Here is a 22,392-nt window from a genome sequence, read left to right on the forward strand (position 1 = left end):
GATTTTTGAATTGCAATTGTAGTAATATTTATTAGAAGAAATTTTGCATCAGATCCCTCTACCATACGTTGTACCCTTTGAAAATAAAAATTAAACTGTCACATGCATGTAGAGTGCCTAGGTCAGTTCTCTGCAGGCTCCCTGGTTGTTGGGTCAGTCTCTGTGAGCCCCTATGAGCCCATGTTAGTTGATTCTGTGGGTTTTTCTGGTGGGGTCTTTGGCCCCTCTGGCTCCTACACTCCTTTTTCCCTGAGCTCTGCCTGTTGTTTGGCTGTGGGTCTGCATCTATTTCCATCAGTTGCTGGATGAAGCCTCTAGATGACAACTGGGCTGGGCACCAATCCTAGCACATTCCATAGGCAGGACAGACTGTAGGTGGAAGGTTATATGGCTGGGTAGGTTTCCCACTCCCTCTCCTTCCTTTCATGCCGTTCCTAGCAGTGGGAACAGGGTCTGATTCTGACTCTGTGACTAGCTTTTGGGACCATACTCCTCATACTGGGTTGCCTTGCCCGGCCTTAATACATGAGGAGGTACTTAGCCTTACTGAAAATTGATATGCCTTGTTTTGAGGAAGAGTGGATTAGAGGGTGGGGACAGAGTGGGGGTGGGGAGGAGGGACTGGGAGGAGAGGATGGAGGGAAAATTGCAGCCAGGAAAAGAGTACAAGATAAGCTCAAAGGACTCCTCTTAGTTCTTCAAATTACTGATTGATACGGGTCTGTACTATGTGGTACCTAAACCAGGCTAGTGAATTAAAAACTCCCCAACCCACAACATACAAAAGAAACTGAGCACTTGTTAGGCCGACATTGCTAGGCCATACAGAATTTAGTACTGACCAGAATATAGAAGCAACTAACCACCACAATGTGCTTCCTGACTTGATTCTGCCACTTATTACTACTACCGTTACTAACAATAATGCTAACACTAATAATAACAACCATAATCACTTGAACATTTTTTAAAAGTCAAAACAAATTGTGTATTTAGATAAAATTGAGATGTAAGCTTCTACAGGTCCTGAGTAAACACAACTAGCTCGTCCTCTAATGTGGCCCATAAATACACAGAGCAGTCTCTTGCACTACAATCTTGAAATCCTTAACAACATACCACATGTACCAACGTTTACAGTATCCATGGTCAAACATTCACAGTACAATTATTTTCCTGTCTTTCTGTTTATTCACACTGCAATAGTTTCATATCAGTTTCATTCCCGAGAGAAGCTTAAAAATAAAGCAAAGCAGCTCAAAATATCTGTGTCCTTATCAGGTCAGAACTATAATTAAATAAATCTCTTTGCTGAATTAGTCTCATTATTTTAAAATAGAGCCTGTACCCATAAAGGCCACTTCTGTTTTTCATTAACCAAGACTGAATTGACAGTAGAACTAAACAAAACAGCGTACTCAAATTGGAGACATAAGTTAGTTTATTATGGTTTTTAATTACAGTAATCTAGTTTTTCAAATGTATATCCTCTGTAATTATGACTGAATATTCTTAGTAATATTACACAGAAGTTAATTGTAGGAAACTTTGTTCTCTTAATGTTTCCAAATAATATAATTTTATTCTGCTATCACTTACCAATGGCTTTTTCTTTTGGGAGCATCCTTCACAGACCATTTCAGAATTTTCAGGTCTCTTTAATGTACGTTCTATTCGCAAATCACCAAGTTTTAAAAACAACTATAATATTTTATAGAAGGATTTTTTAGGGGGACCCTTTTTAATGACACAAAGACAGAAGCATGATTTAACTCAGTATACACTGACATCTCTAGATATTGGTCCTCAATAATCTTCCATGGAAAAGCATTAGTAAAATCTGTGGGCATTATTCTATTAACAGAGAATTCTATTAAGAGAACCTCCCAAGACCTGTGATAAGTATGAAAGAAAGCTACAAGACAACATTGCTCTTGATCTCAGCAAACTTCTAGATAAGACAGAGAAATAAATGGGAAATTTAAGAGCAATGCTTTAGGGAGTCTAAGAGAAATACCTGGAAGTTGTGCAGACAGGATGACCTAAGCCTCCCAAACCAGTGTAGAACTAGACCACAGGGAACAATGCCAAGTAAGGACGTCATATTTCAATATTAGCCAAAGAGTTGATATCCTGGAGGGTCCAGGATCGCAAAAAGAATTTTAAAGGGATGAATTTTGAGCGGCAGATAGGGAAAACACCTTTCTCAGAAGCCTCAACATAAAGAGGGCAAAGAATGTCCCAGTGATTTTAAGGAGGCCACTAGAGTTGGAAGTGACATAAGCAAGAGTTAGAATTAGAACATAAAGCTATGTCATTTATATGTCTCTTCACTCACTTATTTAGAAAATGACTACCATTCAGTGTGTCCACCTGGGATTCAGCCAATGACCTATGACTATATTAATGTTCACAGAAACTCAGGAAGTAAAGTGAACAAGAAAAATATGTACGTTATGTAAAAGAGACAAAGGCACTAGAGAAAAATAAGCCAATGTTTCTGGGGATCTTATAGGGAGAGTGCTAAGAGAAGTCCCAACAGCCAAAGCCTATGTGAAGTCTCTGAGCTGGACATGTGCCTCCTGTGACCTAAGACTAGAAACAAGGTCTAGGGAAAAGTGGCAGAGGACCAGCAGCGACAGGATAAGCTACAAGGAAACGGGGTTATAATGCAGGTACGCTGTAATTCAAAGCAGAGGAATAGGAACTAGACTTACACTTTAGTGCAACAATGACTCTCCTGTGGAGAATAAACCAAAAGGGAACATTTATAGACTAGCAAGACTGAGTACCAGGCTACTGAAGCAGTCCTGAAGAACGTACGTGGCCTGCATCAACGTAACACATTGAAAAGCAGTTGAAAGCAGGGTAGATGTTGAATGTATGAACAGCAAAATGTTCTCAGTGGTTTTCATCTGCTACAGACAAAATTGGGAGCTAAGGGGAACCACAAAATCGTTGGTCAGATCCATTGTTCAGCTGGAATTATCACCAGCAATGGAGAAGGCTGTGACTGGGGCAGGATTTTGAGAATGTTGTTCTTCATTGTGAAAGCGAAGAAGAGTGCAGAAGCTGGTTGGAGTATAGTAAGCTTAGAATGCATTCTGGACAGCCAAGTGGAGAATCTGAGTATAGAATGCCCTTGGAATACAGGGGAAAGGCAGGCATTGTACCCCGTGGTCACTGGAAAATAGGCATAATGAGATTTGTCATGAAGGTCCCACAGCAGAAATAGCAAATATGAGCAAGCCACTGATTCTGATTTAAGAATTCTATGGTAAAAATTAACTGTCTACTGAAGGAAATAACATATACCATGAAATGAATCTCATGCTAGAAAAATAGCAGGATTCCTCCAAACCGCTTTTACACAGGCAGATTCCTACAGAAAACTGAATGTTCCAATGAGCCTCTCACTAACCTAACTTAGAGTAATATGACTGAGATAGACCAAGGATTCATGAAAGTGACTCACCATGATTCAATTTCATAAGTAATTATCACACATACTATTACAGTAGCCAAACTTGACTTATTCACTTACTAATCCTCATCTGATATTTAAACCCTTAAATAAACTCAAAATTACAGTCACTTTCTAAGCGAGCTAGATTATCAAATTTATATATTTGTATATATATATCAAATTTATATATATATATAATGTAAACTCTTTTTCTCTCTTATGCATTTTTGTTTTATCTTAAGGCAAAATTTAATGAGAGAAACTTATACCAGGAGTTAGTCACCAAATTTTAGTTTCTCCTTTGAATATCATGGTAAACTTACTCGGTAAAACAGGAGTCCTGGGTGTTAATGAGATCAAAATTATGTATGAATGTCATTACACACTCAGGCCTCTTCCCTACTGTTTTTGCAAAGGTCAAAGCCTAAAAGGAAGGCAATGACTTAGCGGAAATACGTTAAGCAAAGTAATAAGATCGTGAATGTAAAAAACTAAAATACATCAATAAATTAATATCACTTAACTAAATAAATATTCATAGGCTGAAACCATTTTGAAAGATTCTTGAGTGTTTCCATTGAAGAGTAACAAGTGCATTGAAACATAAAGTATGTAGAAAGCTGGCATACTGTCGAGAGTTTGTGATTCAGTAACAGAAAGGTCTTCAAGTCTTCAACGACATGAGCCCATTTTAAGATAATACTAAAAGCATTTTGACTGGCAAAGCACAATCATGGAACAGAATTCAGATTATTTTTAAACAGTAATGTACCCACAAACCTTGGAAGATATGAGTTACCTAAAGATCAGATCAGTTCATACAAATGCCTCACTTCCTTTAAAAAGTGAATAATATCCTGCAAATTGCAATAATTCAAAACAATTAAAATACTGTGGGGATCACACAGACAAACCTTACCATTCATTTCCCTGTGAAGGTTTCTCAAGCAGCACTCGGATAATGTATAATAAGCAGCTTAACAATTTGAGGGAAAAGTTGAACAAGCGGATTCTTAGACCTTTAAGCAAACAACAAAATTCGGTTTTCATTTGAACACAGCACATAAAAGAGATAGAAAAAAATTGTCAAAAGTATCAACTTTCAGTACAGCAGTCAGAAAGTATTTACAAAGCATACACTGTAATTGCCTAAACTTACTGAATTTCTTGGTAGCGGAATTTTAATTATCCAACTACTAAAATAAAATGTGAGTGTCATAGAATCAATGAAACACAAATGACCAAGGGCATTCTACAGATGGGAAACCCAGGTTTTAAAAGTCAAAAGCCATAAAATTAACATTTAGTCAAGGTTGGTTCAGGCCTCTCTATGTACAGCTTCAAGCATTTTAATCACTGCTGGAAACCAACTTTAACTAGCTCAAAAATCAAGCTGCTCCCCCATACACTATAATAAATCCTATGGCTCTGTAGCACCTTGTTGATTTGATTACAGAGAAAACATGTTTATATAATTATGTGTGATACTTTTGCTATTATGTTTATATTATGACATATATCACCTCTACAATTACAGGTTATATAGTAATTATGTCATCATTTATGAAGAGAAGCCATAATAACTTGTACTGATAAATACACATATAGACAAACATTTTTTTCTCATACTGAATTGGGCAAATTGAACTTTTTAAAAACTAGGATTAATGTCAATGGAATCTTAAATTTTGTGAAAATTGAAGAACATCATGAATATGCCAGACAAACTTCTTAGGTCACAGTTGGAAGCACCACGATACTGGGTGAAGAAGATTAAGTAAACATGCTCAGAATTAACAGGCACACTGCTATTCTTGTACTTATCAGTGGCAGTTGCCTTATGTATCTTCCATAAAATTGTGAGAAAGGCTTTCCAATAATTATTAATTGATGAAATCTAGAACGGAATGTTACCTTTTCTAGTCTATTTTTGTAGAATGTATTATAACATTCCTTAACAGTAAATTTTTTAATTGTGCAATCATTTCTAGATTTTCTTATAAAGTGCTGAGGGGTTTTGTGGGTTACCTCCTCTGGTTTCAGCCCTGTTATTGCAATAAAACATTCTGAACAAAAAAACTACAGGGTTGAAAAGGGCTCATTTCCTCTTAAAGCTTACAGATTCATAGAATGGATCTCTTCTTTAGTCAGGTGAGTATTTAAACAATGACTGGACTAATCCTGATTTATGGTGTTGAGGAAGACTTCATTCAAGTGATTTAGTCACTTTAGGTAATGTCTACTGATAGGGCTTCCTCAGAAATGCTAAAAACAAAGTTAGGAAGGCATTAACCAATTCCTAACTTTAACCATAAAGCGCCTCTGCCATTGAGAGTATCTCACTAGTATGATTTAACGTTCCTATAGGCAGAATATGGATATATTCCTATATCCCATATTTTCCAAACCCTTGAGTGTAACTGGGGTTACTTGCCTGAGTATGGGCCATGGGTATTTACAAGGCTCATGAACATTATCCAGTGGCTACACCACTGAACAAAAGGACTTCTCTATCCCCAGCAACCATTGCCTGCCCTATCAGACCTATGAGCCCCTCCCCTACACATAACGCAATCTATGAGGTTCCATGACCTGGACTTTCTGATCCTTCTGCCTCATCATCCGGAGTGCTGAGATTAAAGGTGTGCTCTACTTAAACTATATTTGTCATTGTTTTTCAGAACTCAAGCGGGCCACGTAGGGCTCTCCCTATTCATGTGGGATTTAGAGACTTGCAATATTCAAGAGACTTTTAAACTACTGGATGTAGCATCTTCTGCTTTGTTTTTGTTTTTTTTATGGTTACTTCCAACTAAGTATTCTACCAATTTATTCTGTTATATAGACAATGATTTTGTGAAACATTATACAGCTGGAATTTTGAGGTAGACTTCTATTCAAAGAGCCAAAGAGAATGATGGAAATAACTTACTTGATCTCTGGTTTTTTATGAAAAACAATTTTAATCTCTCCTTAAATGTGTTTTCATTCATGTAGAATTCAACTTGGACCCTGAAAGAGAAAGTAAAAACAAATTTATATAAGTTCATTGCATCTTTATTTTATGGAAATGAATAGAAACAGACTTTGGAGTTCTCTAGATACATAAAATAAAACTATTTGAATTAATGCATCATATATTCGGAGTGAATTTTATCCATAGAAGTGAGAACTGAGTAAAATATAGTAATGCTATTTCAGAAAAAGAGGTCCTTGCTTCCTAATTTTAAAGACAGCTGAAATAGCATGCACAGTTAATTATCTAAATTAGTGAGCTAACAATTCACATAGATGATTCCAAAAAAAACATTTATTTTTAAAACTTCAATGTACATTTAAAATGGCCCTTCTCCCAACAGAATCATTTTCCCTAATATTTTACTACTATAAGAATAAAGATTGCAGGAGCTGGAGAGATCAAGGACACCACAGGAAAACCCACAGAAACAGCTAACCTGGGCTCACAGGAGCTCACAGAGACTGAGTCAACAACCAGGGATCTTGCATGGGACTGACCTGGGCCTTCTACATATATGTGACAGTTGTGTAGCTCGCTGGCTCTTGTATCATTCACAGAACACCCCTCTCTTCCTCATATCATTCACAGAACACCCCTCTCTACCTCATGTATCATTCATAAAATACCCCCTCTCCACCTCACGTATTCCATTCACAGAACACCCCCTTTCTACCTCATGTATCACCATCCACAGAACACCCCTCTCTACCTCACATATCATCATTCACAGAATTTCTACTCATGTATCATTCACAGAACACCCCTTTCTACCTCATGTATCACCATTCACAGAACACTCCTCTCTACCTCATGTATCATTCACAGAACATCCACTTTCTACCTCATGTATCATTCACAAAATACCCCCCTCTACCTCATGTATTACCATTACAGAACACCCCATTTCTACCTCATGTATCACCATCCACAGAACACCCTTCTCTACCTCACATATCATCATTCACAGAATTTCTATCTCATGTATCATTCACAGAACACCCCTCTCTACCTCATGTATCATTCACAGAACACCCCCTTTCTACCTCATGTATCATTCACAGAACACCCCCTTTCTACCTCATGTATCATACACAGAACACCCCTTTCTACCTCATATATCACCATTCACAGAACACCCCTTTTCTAATTTATGCTTTGGCATTCTCACTAATATCCCTAAAGTTATAGGATGTAATTGATATTTTTTAATAGTGAAAAAAAAATTCTGTCCAGTGCAGAGTGATTTGTTAACAGTCAAGACCTGTATCAGTTTAACACACATTCATTTGGGGTTTTTATTCCAAAAGCAGTTAAGACAGAATTTCAGTGCTTACACAATCAAAATTTTCTCTAGATTTTCCTAACATCACAAAATTGTGAATATGTAATCTGCATGTCCTTAATATATTCAGCAGCTGATTTTGTTGATTTTTTAAGGAAGACATATGTGAAAAACAGCAGAGAGAAGAAAAGATGTGACACAGGATGCTCTGTGTGAAAAGAATACTACATCGCTGTACAATTCCACAATCTCTCCATGCTGTGTATTTAGAAAGATCCGTAGTAGTTAGGAAAAGAAAATCAAAACTCTTTGCTGCACAAAAGATTTTTGTTCATGGTAAACCAAATTTTATGCAATTAAAAATTTTATATCCTCTAATATTTGATCTTCTATCTCGAAATATTTCTATCAACAGTTTTTAAATATTTCTCATTATCTCTTTCTTCACATTATACATAAAATAATGTGTAGGGCCAAAAACCAGTTTATAGTTACTTGATTATTTTTCCAAAATAAGTCATAAAAATTCCAGTGTCTTTGGCAGCTCATGGTGTCTATAGGCTATGTGCATGCTCACTCCCCTACAGAATCACACTTTCACAAAAGCCCGTGTAACACAAGCAGGCACAAAGTACTGTTTGTGTCTTCAAAATCCTTTATTGGCTCTGTTTTCCTTGTTTATCAAATGAAAAGTCTGTTCAGTTGAAATGAAGGAACTGTAACACTGATACCGAGCTTAAATTGTTAAAATTTGTTATGGATACAAAACAAAATTTGAGAGGACACATGGCTATTATGCAAGTAATTTAGGAAAGGCCATTCTGATTTGCTTCCTAGAATTATCAAATTTATAAGAAGGTCCATCCATTCTTCAGATAGTAACTGGAGCCCATTATGAGCATGGACTGAGGAGTATTTTTTTTAATAAAATGAAATCGTGTAAACAAAATAATCAAGAGTATGGAATGAATGTCATCTGAGAAAAGTATGAGGAACACAGAGGTTTAATAAGTATGGAGAGTTAAGAGTTAAAGAATGACTGTCCCTAAGTAATGAGGCAGTAACCATCATTTCAATAAGACATCTCCTTACCAGACAGAGAACTGAACAGAGTTAATACTAGAGAACAGGAGAATTATGAATCAGAATTACTAAATTTGAAATGGCTATCATTGTGAAATTGAGAGTTTCCTAACATATTTAAATGTGCCAAAGATGAAATGACAGCTTGCCAGCCCCTCAAGAGTCCTTTCCTGAGAGAACATACAGTTTTGCATGTTAGTGACTCTTTCATTACCTGACTTCCTAATTTCTATCCAATCATGAAATTACATGAAACAAAACTGTTAATTAATCTGTTGATCTTACTGAGCCAAAATTATACTGTGAAATACCGCCAATATTGAAGTATAAATTTATATGAATAGCTTTTAAGGTTAATGACAATGAAAAAATGAAAGTAATGTTTTGGATTTGTTGTCTTACATACAGGTTAAAAAAGTAAAACATTTGGAGGGCAAAGCAAGAGATTTATTCTCTCTTCCTATATAAGATGGGTGAGACTTATGAGAGAGAAGAAGAGGCAAAGAAGAGAGAGGAAGAAAAGGAACAGGAGGAGAAGGAGGAAGAAGGAACAAAATGGAAAAAGAAAAAAGAAATACACATAATACATAATAAAGCTTTCTTTGATTAACCACATGAAAGCTCCTTCTCTCCCTTCCTCTCTCCCTCCCTCCCTTCCTTTCTCTGCTTTTATGTGTGCCTATCTCTCTTCTGACCTTGCCTCTAATTTATTTATCTGAATTTAATTTCCCTAGAAAAATGATGTTTTAAATAATGGACAAACCAGTACACATCATTTCTCAAAAATGTGGTTATTTGTTATAAGCCCATATCAAAGTTAAAGTTTAGACTCATTTTTTCCACATTTATCCTAACATATGACAATAGAAACACTTCACCAAAATAATTTTAATTGTTATCCTTATCAGGTGGCATCTTCAACTGGAACATTGTCTCATAAAATAATTATATTTTATGTTAGCTGATAATACGTATTGCCTTATTTGAGTACATGATTTACAGTAAACAGCAATTTATAGTGTTGAGCTCCCACATATATTTTATCCTTTTATGTTTATTATTTGGGTTTTTACCAAAACAATCCTTTCATAGTGAAATATTCTCCACATTTTCTATTTGCATTGTGTAGTTTCAGAGTTATTAGCTTGATAATTACTTTTGTGTAAAAATAAGCCAAATAATTTTGACATGCTTTTCTTATAAGAGTCAGCCCCCACTGCCTTTGCAGTAATTCTACTGTTTACCTTCGAGAGCTTGCAATCAACACTCATATTCAGTTAAGTTACATCAGAGATGTATAGATATTGACTTCCATTATACCTACCCCTAATCAGACAAATTCATGGTACATTGATCCTTTCCTTTGGATGTTTGATGGGTGGATTATTTTATTCTTTAATATTCTAATAATGTCTATAATGCAATCCTCTTGATTATCTTGAGAAAACTGGGTTTTACTGCTGTGTGTACTGAAGTGATGTTTTGGAGAGTTTTTCTACATGTATTACAATTTTCAATTACCCACATTTAAAAAATGTAGAATATTCAAATAAAAATCCTTCTATGGCTTCTATACTCCAAAAATTTGGAATTACTGTAGAGATGGAGGAACAGGGGGATTGTAAATCTTCCCTAATGATAATTGCCTTAGTGCTGTTTTAATTTAGCACATGTTTTTCATTTTCCTCTCATACTATTGCTCTGGTACTTGAATTTTGTGTAAAAATCACTCTAGAGCTTGTTAAATTGTGATTTCCCTTCTGTCATCTTACAATTCTTATCTAATAACTTTAAAGAAGGCCTTATTTTAAGACATAAAAAGTAATTTTGATTCAGCATATAGATGAAGGAACACTGTTTTGCTACTTTTAATGTTGATGCCTGGAAATCTATTCAGAATATGAAATCAGGCATCCTCCTATGGATCTCATGGCATCAATATCAAAGAAGATTCTGACTCTGTGTCTATTTGGTGCTATTGCTTGACCAATGATTGCATAATACTGGTTGTGGAGTCCATGAATAAATTCTTTATTACCACACTCCTGGCAAAAAAACAACTTGGTAAGGCTCTCTGGACCTCAGGGTTGTAATAGACTGGTTCTATAGATGCATTTTACCCCTAATGTCAACTTACTTAAGATGTTTTTCTTTTTTTCACAAAGTTTATATGTGGATATCATGATGATGTATATAGTTCCCAGGGCAACTCTCCATGCTAAGGACCTTTCACCTGGCTCACTTACGTGCTTTTTGGTTGTTGGGCCATTCTAATACTGCATTTGGTCTCTATCTGATGAGTAAGAAAGAATGTGCCATCTTTCCATGTAGCATGAATGTTCTTTCTATGCTCATGACAGAAAACAATAAATTCAGTGATGTTTATGAAAATTTCACCATTCCAAATGGACTTCTTTACTCTACATTTACCTCTATTCTTTCGACATACATTCTTCTGAATTAAATTGTGTTCCCCCAAACAAAAATACATTGATGCCCCTTCCCCCAGTACTTTAAAGGTGAGCTTATTTGGGAATAGAATTGCTGCAGATGTAGTTGCTTAAATTAAGATGAAACTATGCTGGACTAGAAAGGGCTTGCAATCCAACATGTCTGCTGTCTTTCTAAGAAGAGGTAAATGTAAACCCAGCAAAGGACAGTGGGAGAAGATGCTCAGACAAAGGCTGAGGGAGGGATTGGAGTTCCACGCCCCCAGTTGATCTGTATCCAAAAACCCGTGTCTAAAACCATTGTACACAGTGCACTGTAGAGTGCTGTTGAGTGTTTATCATGTTTATTTCAGGGGTGGCTAAGGTTGCTTTTACCAGGCTGAATCACAAGAAACTATCTTAGCACCAACTGCTATCAAAGAAAAAGAAGAAAACTGAAAATTCAATGTTCAGTTTCTACTAAATGTTTACTGCTTTTGCATTGTGCAAAAAGTAGATAAATCATCTAGTCAAATCTCTATATGGTGGGTTCCATCTTCCACATGTGCAACCTTGTAAGATATGATGTAAAAGAAAGAAGAATCTGGATTGCTGGTCAGGCAGCAAATGGTTTCCAATGTCTACACGGCTGATGAACACACAACCCCACCGACTCCTCCATCAGTGCTTGGTAGGCAACACTCGCAGAACTTAGATTGCTCGCAGTGCTTACAGGTGCCTACACCTGTGGTTACAACAGTAAACACGTCACAGCTCATTCAAACAAGACTTCCTTTAGTAACATCATATGTGGTGTTCACTTGTGGGGCCTGCTCTCTACATTTCTCCACTTCAATCAAAATCATTAAATTTTAACAACTCCCATTTGACTTTATCTAACATGGGAAACGAAAGATGGAGAATTCAACAATAGGTACTAAGATATATTTTGTAAATTTGAAATCACAAAGAGATTCTGCTTCCTGGTGCCTAGTGATCAAAAGGATGAGAAGATAAAAAGATGGAAGTCACATAGTTTCTAACGTTGCAATGCAGATTTCCCTGGGCTATCAATAATCAATTTGATCTTGTCACAGTATGGCATTGTGATATACTCTCAAGATAGTGAGCAGCTATGGCAAGGCATAGGTCTCATACAGGTAGGTGACAGGGGTGTGAACAAAACATACTCTTCAATGAACTGTGTTGGTAGCTTATTTTCAGTGAATACCATAAATTGCATGAAATATTCAATGTTTTATAATAAAAATATTTATGTTATATGATTGGCCAATTTTGGCTAATACCCATTATGCTAAGATGAAATGTATATACTATAGAGGTGAAAGAGGGGAAAGGACAAGACAAAAAAAAAGAAAAAGAAAAAGAAAAAGAGAAATGTCGGGTGGTGGTGACGCATGGCTTTAATCCCAGCGCTCAGGAGGCAGAGTCAGGCTTATCTCTATGAGTTCGAGGCTAGCCTGGTTTACAGAGTGAGATCCAGGAAAGGCACCAAAACTACACAGCAAAGCCCTGTCTCAAAAAACCAAACCAAACCAAACCAAACAAAAACAAAAACAAAAAATAACAACAACACACAAAAAAAAAAAACAGGAAATGTGTTTAACATAAGCTACACAGTAAAATGTGACAGGGTGCTGTTAGAATCCCAGAGATGTGGACAAGTCCCTCAAAGAAATTGTTAAGATTAAAAGCCAATACATCCTTCATTTCAAACAAACAAAAAGCACAATTCCTAGGAATTTGAGGATATTTTAAAAATTATCGGGAGGGTGGCCAGGGGAAACCGAGATCTTCATCTCTACCAAGTTAAAGATGAAGCACACCCAGCACTCAGCGAGGCTACCATGCTAACTGCTATTAGCAGACCTCAAAGACACCAAACAGCTTCACAGAGCAACTCCTTAAATGACGTGAAGGCCAAAGACAAGACCTATGGGGATTTCGGACATGCTGCAAGAGATATGACAACCAGTTTTGAGGTTCTGGGGTCTTGCCTTACCTTCACAGGTACATGGAACTCTCGTCATATTAGATCAAATGTTTTGAAATCAGGAAATAAAGGCTAGGGAGAAGGTGCCAGGGCTAAGAGTACATACACAGCATTCAGAGTGGCATTCAAACCCCCAGCACCCATGTAAACAGCTGGTTGTGGGCACTATCCTGAAACTACAGTGTTATGGGAGGCACAGGCAGGAGGATTACACAGGTTTGGTGGTGACCAGCCAAGATCTGTGCCCATGAGAGGCTTGTCTCAGAGTAAAGACAGAGTGATAGAGTAGGGCATCTGACGTCTTCCTTAGGGGGTCCCTGGACCATTTATTTGTTCCTCCTTGCAGTGAGGGAAATTTATACAGTAAAACTGTGTTGTGAGTGTTCTGTGTAACATCCAGAGGAAAATCCAGATTTAGTGATTTTAAAATATTTAAATAATAAAAGAAAATAAATAAAAAGTAACTACCAATTTTCCAAACTATAACTGGAATTTTAGGATAAAAGTCCAGGTTCCATCTGCTCTACCAGGTCTAGTTCAGCCACCTGTACCCATTATGCCAATTAAAGAGATAAGTAATGATGAAAAGTAGAGAGATGTTTATTCAATGGGACTACATTGGGAGGAGGAACTTGGGAAACAATGACTCCAAGTCACTCTTGGTCTGAAAAGAGATTTAGGTTTTGAATACAAGAAGAGTTGGAACAAGGATCATGAGGTGTGTATAATTAAGCAGTCATCGTCTGGGTATGGTTCCCTTGAACACTGTTTGGGTTCAGGTCCTGCTAGATGACCCAATGAATTTGTTATTGTTTAGGGAATCAAAGTTTTCAAAGACTATTTCTGCTCAGGGTGCAGCTCATCTTCATGGAGAGCTGTCCTTATGGAATAGAGAGGGGTTCTGTCCTCCATGGAGGTGTGGAATGCTCCTGCAATGCAAGCAACTCAAGAGTAAAGGTTTAATTCAACGACTCTTGGTCTTCAGCCAAAGTGAACAGACCAAAAATGAAGTCAGAAGCTAAACACCCATGAAGAAAGTCTCACCAACAGGATCGCCCAAACATGAACTAAACAAAGACAACAATAACAGACATGCTAAAGGAAAGCTGGAAAGCCACTAACACCTCAACCCTACACAAAAGCAACTGAGGAATGCTGAGAGCAGGACTAGTCTTCTCCAGAGAAAAGCACTCCAACTGGTTATCCAATGTCAAAGCCCAGCCCTGAAAACACGCATAAGAGTAATGTTATACAGACTGAGAAGGGAAGATGGAAATGATGTAATTACATTATAACCTCAAACATGAAAGAAAAACACAATAAACATTTGACTAAAAGAGGAGATTTAAAACATGATACAACATGAACAAGTAATAAAAGGCTACATAAGAGAACACAGTTAAAAAGAAAAGAAGAAAAGAAGAAGGCAGAGATGTCAGGTGTTCATCCTGCCAAAGCTGCCTCGTGGGCACAGATGAGGACTCAATGATTTTTAACAGGAACATCTTCTAAATGTGTTTCAAAGTGACAGTGGTGATATTTCTGTTTTGTGGCCCTTTAGACTTTTGTTGCTCTAAAATTCCATTTTATTGGTAAATCCATTTTCTACCTGGAACTTTCATGATGGGATTTTCTTCTACTTTAAACAGTTTGTAAATAGAATTCTGTTTAGAAAGAGAAAAATAGCTAGTAATCAAAAATAAGAATATGTATATAATTTTAATAGATCATTAAAAATAGCAATAACAAGAAATATGAAATGTCTCTTCCTAGACAAAGAACTAAATAGCTGGAAATTTTAGGAAGAAATGAAAGCAAGACTATTATAATGAAGTAACAAAACATCTATCCATATGAGCCTAGAGTAAATAGCCATCAATACAAAACGCAGCTCTCACATCCAAGAAGGCAGACAGCTTATTCAGACACAAATATGAGTAAACTATGTCCTGGGAAGACATACTCAAGTTGCCTGAGTAACTTTTTCGGCTGTGGCAGCAGTTAAATGAGATGAATTAGGCACATAACTAAAGCCATACATCACCGAGTTCACCAAATCCATTGGAAAGGATGTCAGGCAGGCACTCTCTAGAAAAGCAAGGAAATTCTGCTATAGGTTTTGGATCTTACCACACAGCATTCATAGCTTCAGGATTGTGGTATGTTAGTGATCTGTTTGTTAAACCATTCCAAAGGTTTAATCTGATACATGAAAGGATTTTAAGTCAGACAATCACAGGTGGACAATGAATGGTGAATGGGTCTTTAGGACACTAAAGGTAGTCCAAGATCATTTTGGCTCTGGGTCTGCAACCTTTCTGACTCTCCACATTTACAAAATTCTACTCAGCCACTACCTTTGTAGAATTTCAATATACATGTGGCATTTTTTTCTGGGAACTTCACTTTACACACACACACACACACATACACACACACACACACACACACACACACACACCAAACTTTAAAGATGGGAATCAAAGGAGGTTTTACTACCTGACAGTGAATAATATGTTAGTGAAATCATTTCTGCAAACCATCTGGTGTCTAGGACTACTTACTATCCAACCATTTGAATCTTAGTAAAGTGCCAGAGGGAAAGTAGTATGATGTGGGAACAAAATGTCCTAACAGGCACTAATTGATAGTAAATGAGACAAATAGACTTAAATATCCAGACACAGAAATGGAGATGTGGTAACACAGTCATACAACGGAAAGTTAGAGTAGAAATTAATACTTATGGCTGTGTGCGACAGTAGAAAAAGGTTTTTATGTAACGTGATGCTGAAGGAAAGATGCGAGTTTAACACTGAACGTCACTTGCTCTCCAGTGTAATAAAGTGGAAAATTATTTAAAATCAAATAAGTTACTCTAGGAAACTTGTATATCTGTTATATTGTATTTTTTTAAGGCAAGAGAAGGAAAAACAGCAGAGCAATGACATCTAGGAGGATAGTACAGGAACCCAGATTTCCATGTGTGTCATTACAAAGAATATGTCCATTGGAGTGTCAACATGCAGCTACATGTAATTAATCTGTTTCTTAATAAATGAGGAAATTAGTGAATTAAATCAATGAAACTATTCACAGAATAGTGAATAGAGTATGGCACCAACTTGAAGTTACTATAAGAACCATTCTGTGCTTTTAGACATACAAGAATTCCCGACTACTTTATATTTATGAAAAATCTCTGAGCACACAGAGAACAAAGCTGTCATGAAGGATGCCATAGCAACCGGCCACTAGAAGCTGCACCAAATGAATACCAGTGTGGAACCCAACAACAACGAGCAAATCTTCGACTAAATTATTATGGGTAACATCAGCACCATTGTGTCAACCAAGTTTGAGGAGAATACCCCAGTCATCTAATGCACCATCATAAGAGATTATGCCTTTGTACACAGAAGCAGGCAAAGGATTCACAACAGAGCTTTAAGGCAAACAAATTCATAGTCTAGGCTCTGAACAAGCTGGGATGAGGATAATTCTAGCATCCTCTTTTTCCTGTATAAGGGAATCCCCTTATTTTGTTTTCTCTGGGAGTTGTTGCCCTTCTCCCTGCCCACCTAAAGCATTGCCTTTCCTTCTAAATATCACTGTATTGGCAAGCAGCCATCCACTCTTCCCTGTTAGCTCTGAATTCTAACACTGTCGCTAACTGGAAGTTGCTAGGTCCATGGGGGTTGTTGATGCTTTGATTTCATATCTGGTTGGGGTTTTTGTTGCTGTTGCTGTTGTTTTCTGGGGTTTTTATTGTTGTTGTTGTTGTACTTTGATATTTTGTTTTGTGTGATCTGTGATTGTGGTACAGCATTAGCTGAAGTTTACACTGGTTTTCTTTCATTTCATCCATTTTTTTCAAAATAAACATTTCTAATACCTGCCCCCCCTTTTTTTAAATGAGGGATATGGCAGCACTCCAGAACACTTCATAAAAAGAATCTTCTATTTAAGCTCAAAAATGAAATCTTCAGCACTCACAGGAATTTGGTAGTAAACCAAATACTAAGGATTCACCAAGTTTGTGTTGGACACAAACAAGATATTTTCTGATTTACGAAACACAGAGGACAAAGAGGGAAAAGTGGAGCTGGAGTAATGACTGGATGGCTAAGAGTGCACTGCTCTTGCAGGGGATCCAGACTCCGTTCCCAGGACTGTCAGACAACTCCCAACTAACTCTGAATCCAGCTGCAGAGTTTGTCCAATGCTCTCTCAGGGTCTAAAAGTGAGGATTCGGTGCTCTCAGAATTTATAACTGCAAAACATAGTTAAATAGACTATGCAATTTATTACCATACTTTAAAAGTTATTTTGGGAATTTTGCAGATACAGTTTATATACAGATGTAACAATACCCAGAAATATCACAAATATGACACAGTATGCAAACAAAGTGTCTCTGGCCTTCTCAGGTGTGAATCATAATATAACTAGACATGGAAATGTGGCATACACTTCTCTTTTATCAGTGAGACAATCCCCAGTTGTCAGGTATTCCAAGGCTCACCTCAGCTACAAAGGGCTATGCTGCCTGGTCATATTTTTTTCAGGATAACCCACAACCCCCACTCCGTTAGGATCTGCATCTAGAGAATTCAACCAGGAAGACTCACACTTACTGTTCAATAGATTGTCTGTGATGTCAATGGATACTTCACTTATCAAAAGTGAGACAGAAAAGAACAGAATAGGAAGGAATGGGAGGGGTAAGAATCAACTCAGAGAGAAACGTGTTGTTGAGGAACTATTTTCTTGGCTTAAGGCATGGCATGGCCATGAAGTAGACCTAGCAAGAAAGCAAATCATAGGCTTTGACTGAACTAAGACATATAAACAAAAGAAACCTGCTTTACCAAACAGACCTTCTGCCTCTGACACACCCTCTAAAAAGTAACAGCTAAATCAGTCAAATAAATTGAATAAACACAAAACACACACACACATACACACACACACACACACACACACACACACACACACACACACACACACTTTGAAACATACCTTTTGTAAGGGAACCCTTTAAACACAGAACAGGATAGGAAGGGACAGGACAAGAAAGATAGGATGAATTCAGAGATACAAAAATGTTATAGTAGATCTGTTTTCTCCAGCTGTGGAATGCCATGGCCATCATGATGCAAAGTTGCTGACGCGACCTAAAGAATACCTGGTCAAAGTCATGGCCAGGAAGTAAGCAGAACTGCACAGTGATGGCACACTGGCCTCTTTCCATTCGTTCAAATTCCTTCTTCTTATAATACTGGATTATAGCTTCACTTTAATTTGATCACTTTTTTAAGATATTATCGGAATACAGTCAAATTTTGAGGTATTGGGGTTTAGGGTTTCGGCATGTGTATTGGGAAGGGAGCACAACTCTGTCCCAAGCACTTGTTAATAGTATATCTTACATGACTAATTGTTGACTCATTAGTCTCTGTTAAGGCTCTTCTCTCTCTGCAGAACCCACAGTGGTCAAGGATCCCATTTAACTGTACTTGTCACAGGGCAGAAGCCAAGCTGCAGCCTATCCCTGCCTGTCTTGGTAACACTAGGCACAGCTGTTCACTTCTTCCTCTTCAAACCACTCTCCTTACTTGACACTGAAAAGTGTTCCCATTTTTATGGCATTTTTCAAACCCTTGGGGTTGCTCTTGAATATCCTGGGTTGATCCTTTCTCTTCTATTACTAAAAATAAGTTCCCTTTTATAGTTAAACTCAGAATATATTTCCCGGATATATCCCTGGATTGCAAACATTTTTATTTCCAGACCAGTCTCTGCTCCCATTTTATGTATTCAACTGCCTACTCAGTTTTTCTACTTGGCTCTCTAGCGGACATTTTCAAGCCAACACATCCAAACGTAACTAGATTCTTGGTTTTCATTTCTGAAGTGCCTTCTTATGTAGGCTGAAGTCAAATGCATCCTTATGCTTCAAAAAAAAAAAAAATCATCCAGGCAAACCTCCTTTCACTTGCGTACATATCAGCATGACTCTCCAAGGCTCTTTGAGTAGTAAGCATCATTTAGTAGAAGTAGCAGCAAGAAAAAGAGCAAAATCAATATTTTTGACAAGGTTCACCAAGAGCAGCAATGGAGACATAAAGATGTTTAAACTTGCCTTCAAACAAAGATTTATTTTCAGCAGAAGGCATAGAAAAGGCAAAACTTCAAGTGAAATTGGAAATATTGAACCCAGCTGAAGCTTCACCTAAGCATCAATCTACAAAACTCATGGCAATATACTAAGGGCACATCAGTGAAATCACTGTGGTGTACAGTGTCATTTAGTGTAAGGCATGACCTTGGATTAGACATAATTGCAAAAAAAAATACCACATTGCGTCTGGACTATGAGGGATGTCAATGACATGGAAGAAGGTACTCGAAAGAACAAAAAAACTATGAATCATATTTTTTCCCATGAAGGAGATACACTGATCTATCTCCTAGTTTTCTATGCTCAATATCTTCCTCAATTTCCATTGTGGAATTTAGGGTATAATACACATTCAGAATTGGTTTAAGTCTCAATAAAGTAAACCACTGTGCACTTGCTTAAAGTCCCATTAAATAGCAACTGCCCTGAAAGAAGTACCCATCCAACAGTCTACATATAAGTGTATGTCCAATGCCTAGAACACAGTGTATGCTCGCAGTATAGATGGAATTAAAAGTTAAATTCTGTGGTACTTACATCTAAAACCCTGTTAGCATCCAAAGTTGACAACTATCAGCATGCAAGGCTGACAATCTGTGGACACTGCCATCTGGCATCAATGCTGAGAAACAGAAACTCCCAAATAACCTTCTTCCAAAAAAGAGAACACATTTTTTTTTAAATTGGAAAATGCATGCTTCTGATTTGCTGTGTTATAGATAAACAAATATTCTAGCACAGAGCTTTATTTTCAACTACAGAATTATTATACAAATTCCCTATAGAAATTATTCAGCCCAACATTGAGAAAAGTGTGTATCTCTTTTTAGCACAGCTTCCATCTACTTTTTTTCAAGTCCTTCTTGTTCCCTTGAGCTCTCATCCATCTTTGTCACTGGAACCTTACTTAAATGGCATATTTGTGTATATTTGTTTAGTATTCCATATTCTCTTCCAGTATTATAATATATTATGAGAATATTTTTTATGTTATGATCCACATCCTTCAAGTAGAACTACACCATGGGCTGTAGAGCAAGGAAAAATCTATGAAGAAAAATATGTTCTGATTGTGTGTGTGTGTGTGTGTGTGTGTGTGTGTGTGATTAGAAATTTGGTCATTTGTATATTGAAAGTATATACATTCTTTGAGCAAAGTAGAGAGAGCTTAACTTAGATTTACAAAAATAATGAGCAAAAATAGACTGAAATAGACAGGAAGCTAGCAGATGGAATGCAACACTAATAACATCCAACTTTGAGCCTCATCAGGAGTTGATCTGAGGGCATGTTTCTTGCTGGGTCCCTCCAAATCTGCCAGTATGGTTGAATTTGGATCTAAAATTATTAGGGCAGGAACTGTCAATTTTGTTCATTTTGTTTATCTTTTTAGAACCCAACACAGGGCCAGACAAACTTATTAATAACTCTTCAAACAAGTTACTTTGCTGTATGTAGACTGAATTTTGCCATATAAAATTTACTTTAGTCATGTTTATATTTATACCCACAGTGTTGAAAACATAGTTCACAATTTACTACATCTTCTAGATATTCAACAATTTCCATCTATCTCATTTTCAGATTGGACCTTATTTAGAATTCCCAAATAAAACATTTCCTTCAGTATTTTTAACAATCCACCCAATCAATCAATAACAAATTTTTCTGTGTAAGAGAAGCACTATATAGAAATAATTATTTTAATGATACTTTCAGAATAATTACTGTATAAATATTTACTCAACAATTAAATAAATCATACATTAAAATTATATAAATAATGTTATATTTAAAGATAGATTTAGTATATCTTACCTGAAAATTTTAGAATCTTTTTTATTTCAGACTCTTGATTTTTTTTTGTGAAATTTTCATAAATAATGAGCTATCTTGACGTTAGAATTTGATTTTAAACAAAGATCATTGGGGTTGCCTATACCACTTATACATACAGTCCAAAGGTAAATTTATATACGTTTTAAATGATTTTTGAAACAAAGTATAGTCTTGATCACACGTTCAGTCTCCACTTGTGCGTATAAGTGAGGACTGGGTGGAGGTAGCCAGTCAGGCACGGGGACTAAGAACAAAGGGAGAAAATGTAGAGTTCTGGAGAAATGACCACGAATTATCATCAGCAAGTGATATTCCCTACAATCTCAAGCACGGAAGAGACAGAAACAAGGAAGGTCACTGTAAGCCAGGATTTCAGAGGCAGTGTGAGCCAAAGAGGGGGAGAAGGAAGGAGAGGAGAAAGAGAAAGGTGTAGAAAGGAAAGAAGGTGGACAGCAACAAGGAAGGGACAACAGTGTTACCAAGGAAACTAAAATAGAGATTCAGCAAACTGTGTTATCATGAGCATTCTATTTTGTGACTTTTCCATTCTTCTATAAGGGCTGCGAGTGAGAAGGTCGAAGGACCACTGCATCATTTAATGTCAGTGTTGTAAATGTTCATGACACATAGCGCAAATCAGTTTTGTTCATACTAAAGACATACAATTCACACTGTTAGGTAAAATATTTGTTTTACTATGCCATGGGTGACTCCAGTATGAATGAATATATGTGACTGTATGTGAACATTTTAACTGAGTGTGATACATGCTCTTTTTTTTTAATATATACAGCTCACAATCAATATATGGGATTATACTGAACATTTTAACTGGATATGATATATGCTCCTATTTTATACTGTAAACAAAAATGTATTGGTCAATAACAGTATAAGATCATATTGCCTAGTTATGCATGTGGTTACATTTGTTTGTCTAAGTATACTCTCAAGATGTTTAAAAGATGACAAAATTTGCATGACAATAAACTTCTCAGAATGTAAACTGTCCTTAAGCAAAGCAAGACAGTGTCTGCAAAATCCTCCTCACCATGACCTGCTGTGTGTTTCTGTTT

General features: G+C 36.7%; 1 protein-coding gene across 4 annotated transcripts in view; it reads right to left on the reverse strand.

Moving 5' to 3' along the window:
- Kcnt2 (potassium sodium-activated channel subfamily T member 2) overlaps positions 1-21,783 on the reverse strand; it is a 258,356-nt gene extending 236,573 nt beyond the window's left edge. For 2 of the 4 annotated variants that reach the window (XM_059280314.1, XM_059280312.1), the window contains exons 1-4: positions 21,296-21,783; positions 20,015-20,128; positions 6,399-6,478; positions 4,386-4,485 (exon numbers count right to left, since the gene is read on the reverse strand). In XM_059280314.1, coding sequence (XP_059136297.1) covers positions 4,386-4,485; positions 6,399-6,478; positions 20,015-20,016 — 182 coding nt within the window. In that variant the 5' untranslated portion in view covers positions 20,017-20,128; positions 21,296-21,783. The remainder of the gene's footprint in view (positions 1-4,385; positions 4,486-6,398; positions 6,479-20,014; positions 20,129-21,295) is intronic. The other 2 variants (XM_059280313.1, XM_059280315.1) reach the window with 2 other exon arrangements.
- Between the last annotated feature and the right edge of the window lie 609 nt (positions 21,784-22,392).

The sequence above is a fragment of the Peromyscus eremicus genome, chromosome 15 (genome assembly GCF_949786415.1).
Source record: "Peromyscus eremicus chromosome 15, PerEre_H2_v1, whole genome shotgun sequence".
NCBI lineage: Eukaryota > Metazoa > Chordata > Mammalia > Rodentia > Cricetidae > Peromyscus > Peromyscus eremicus.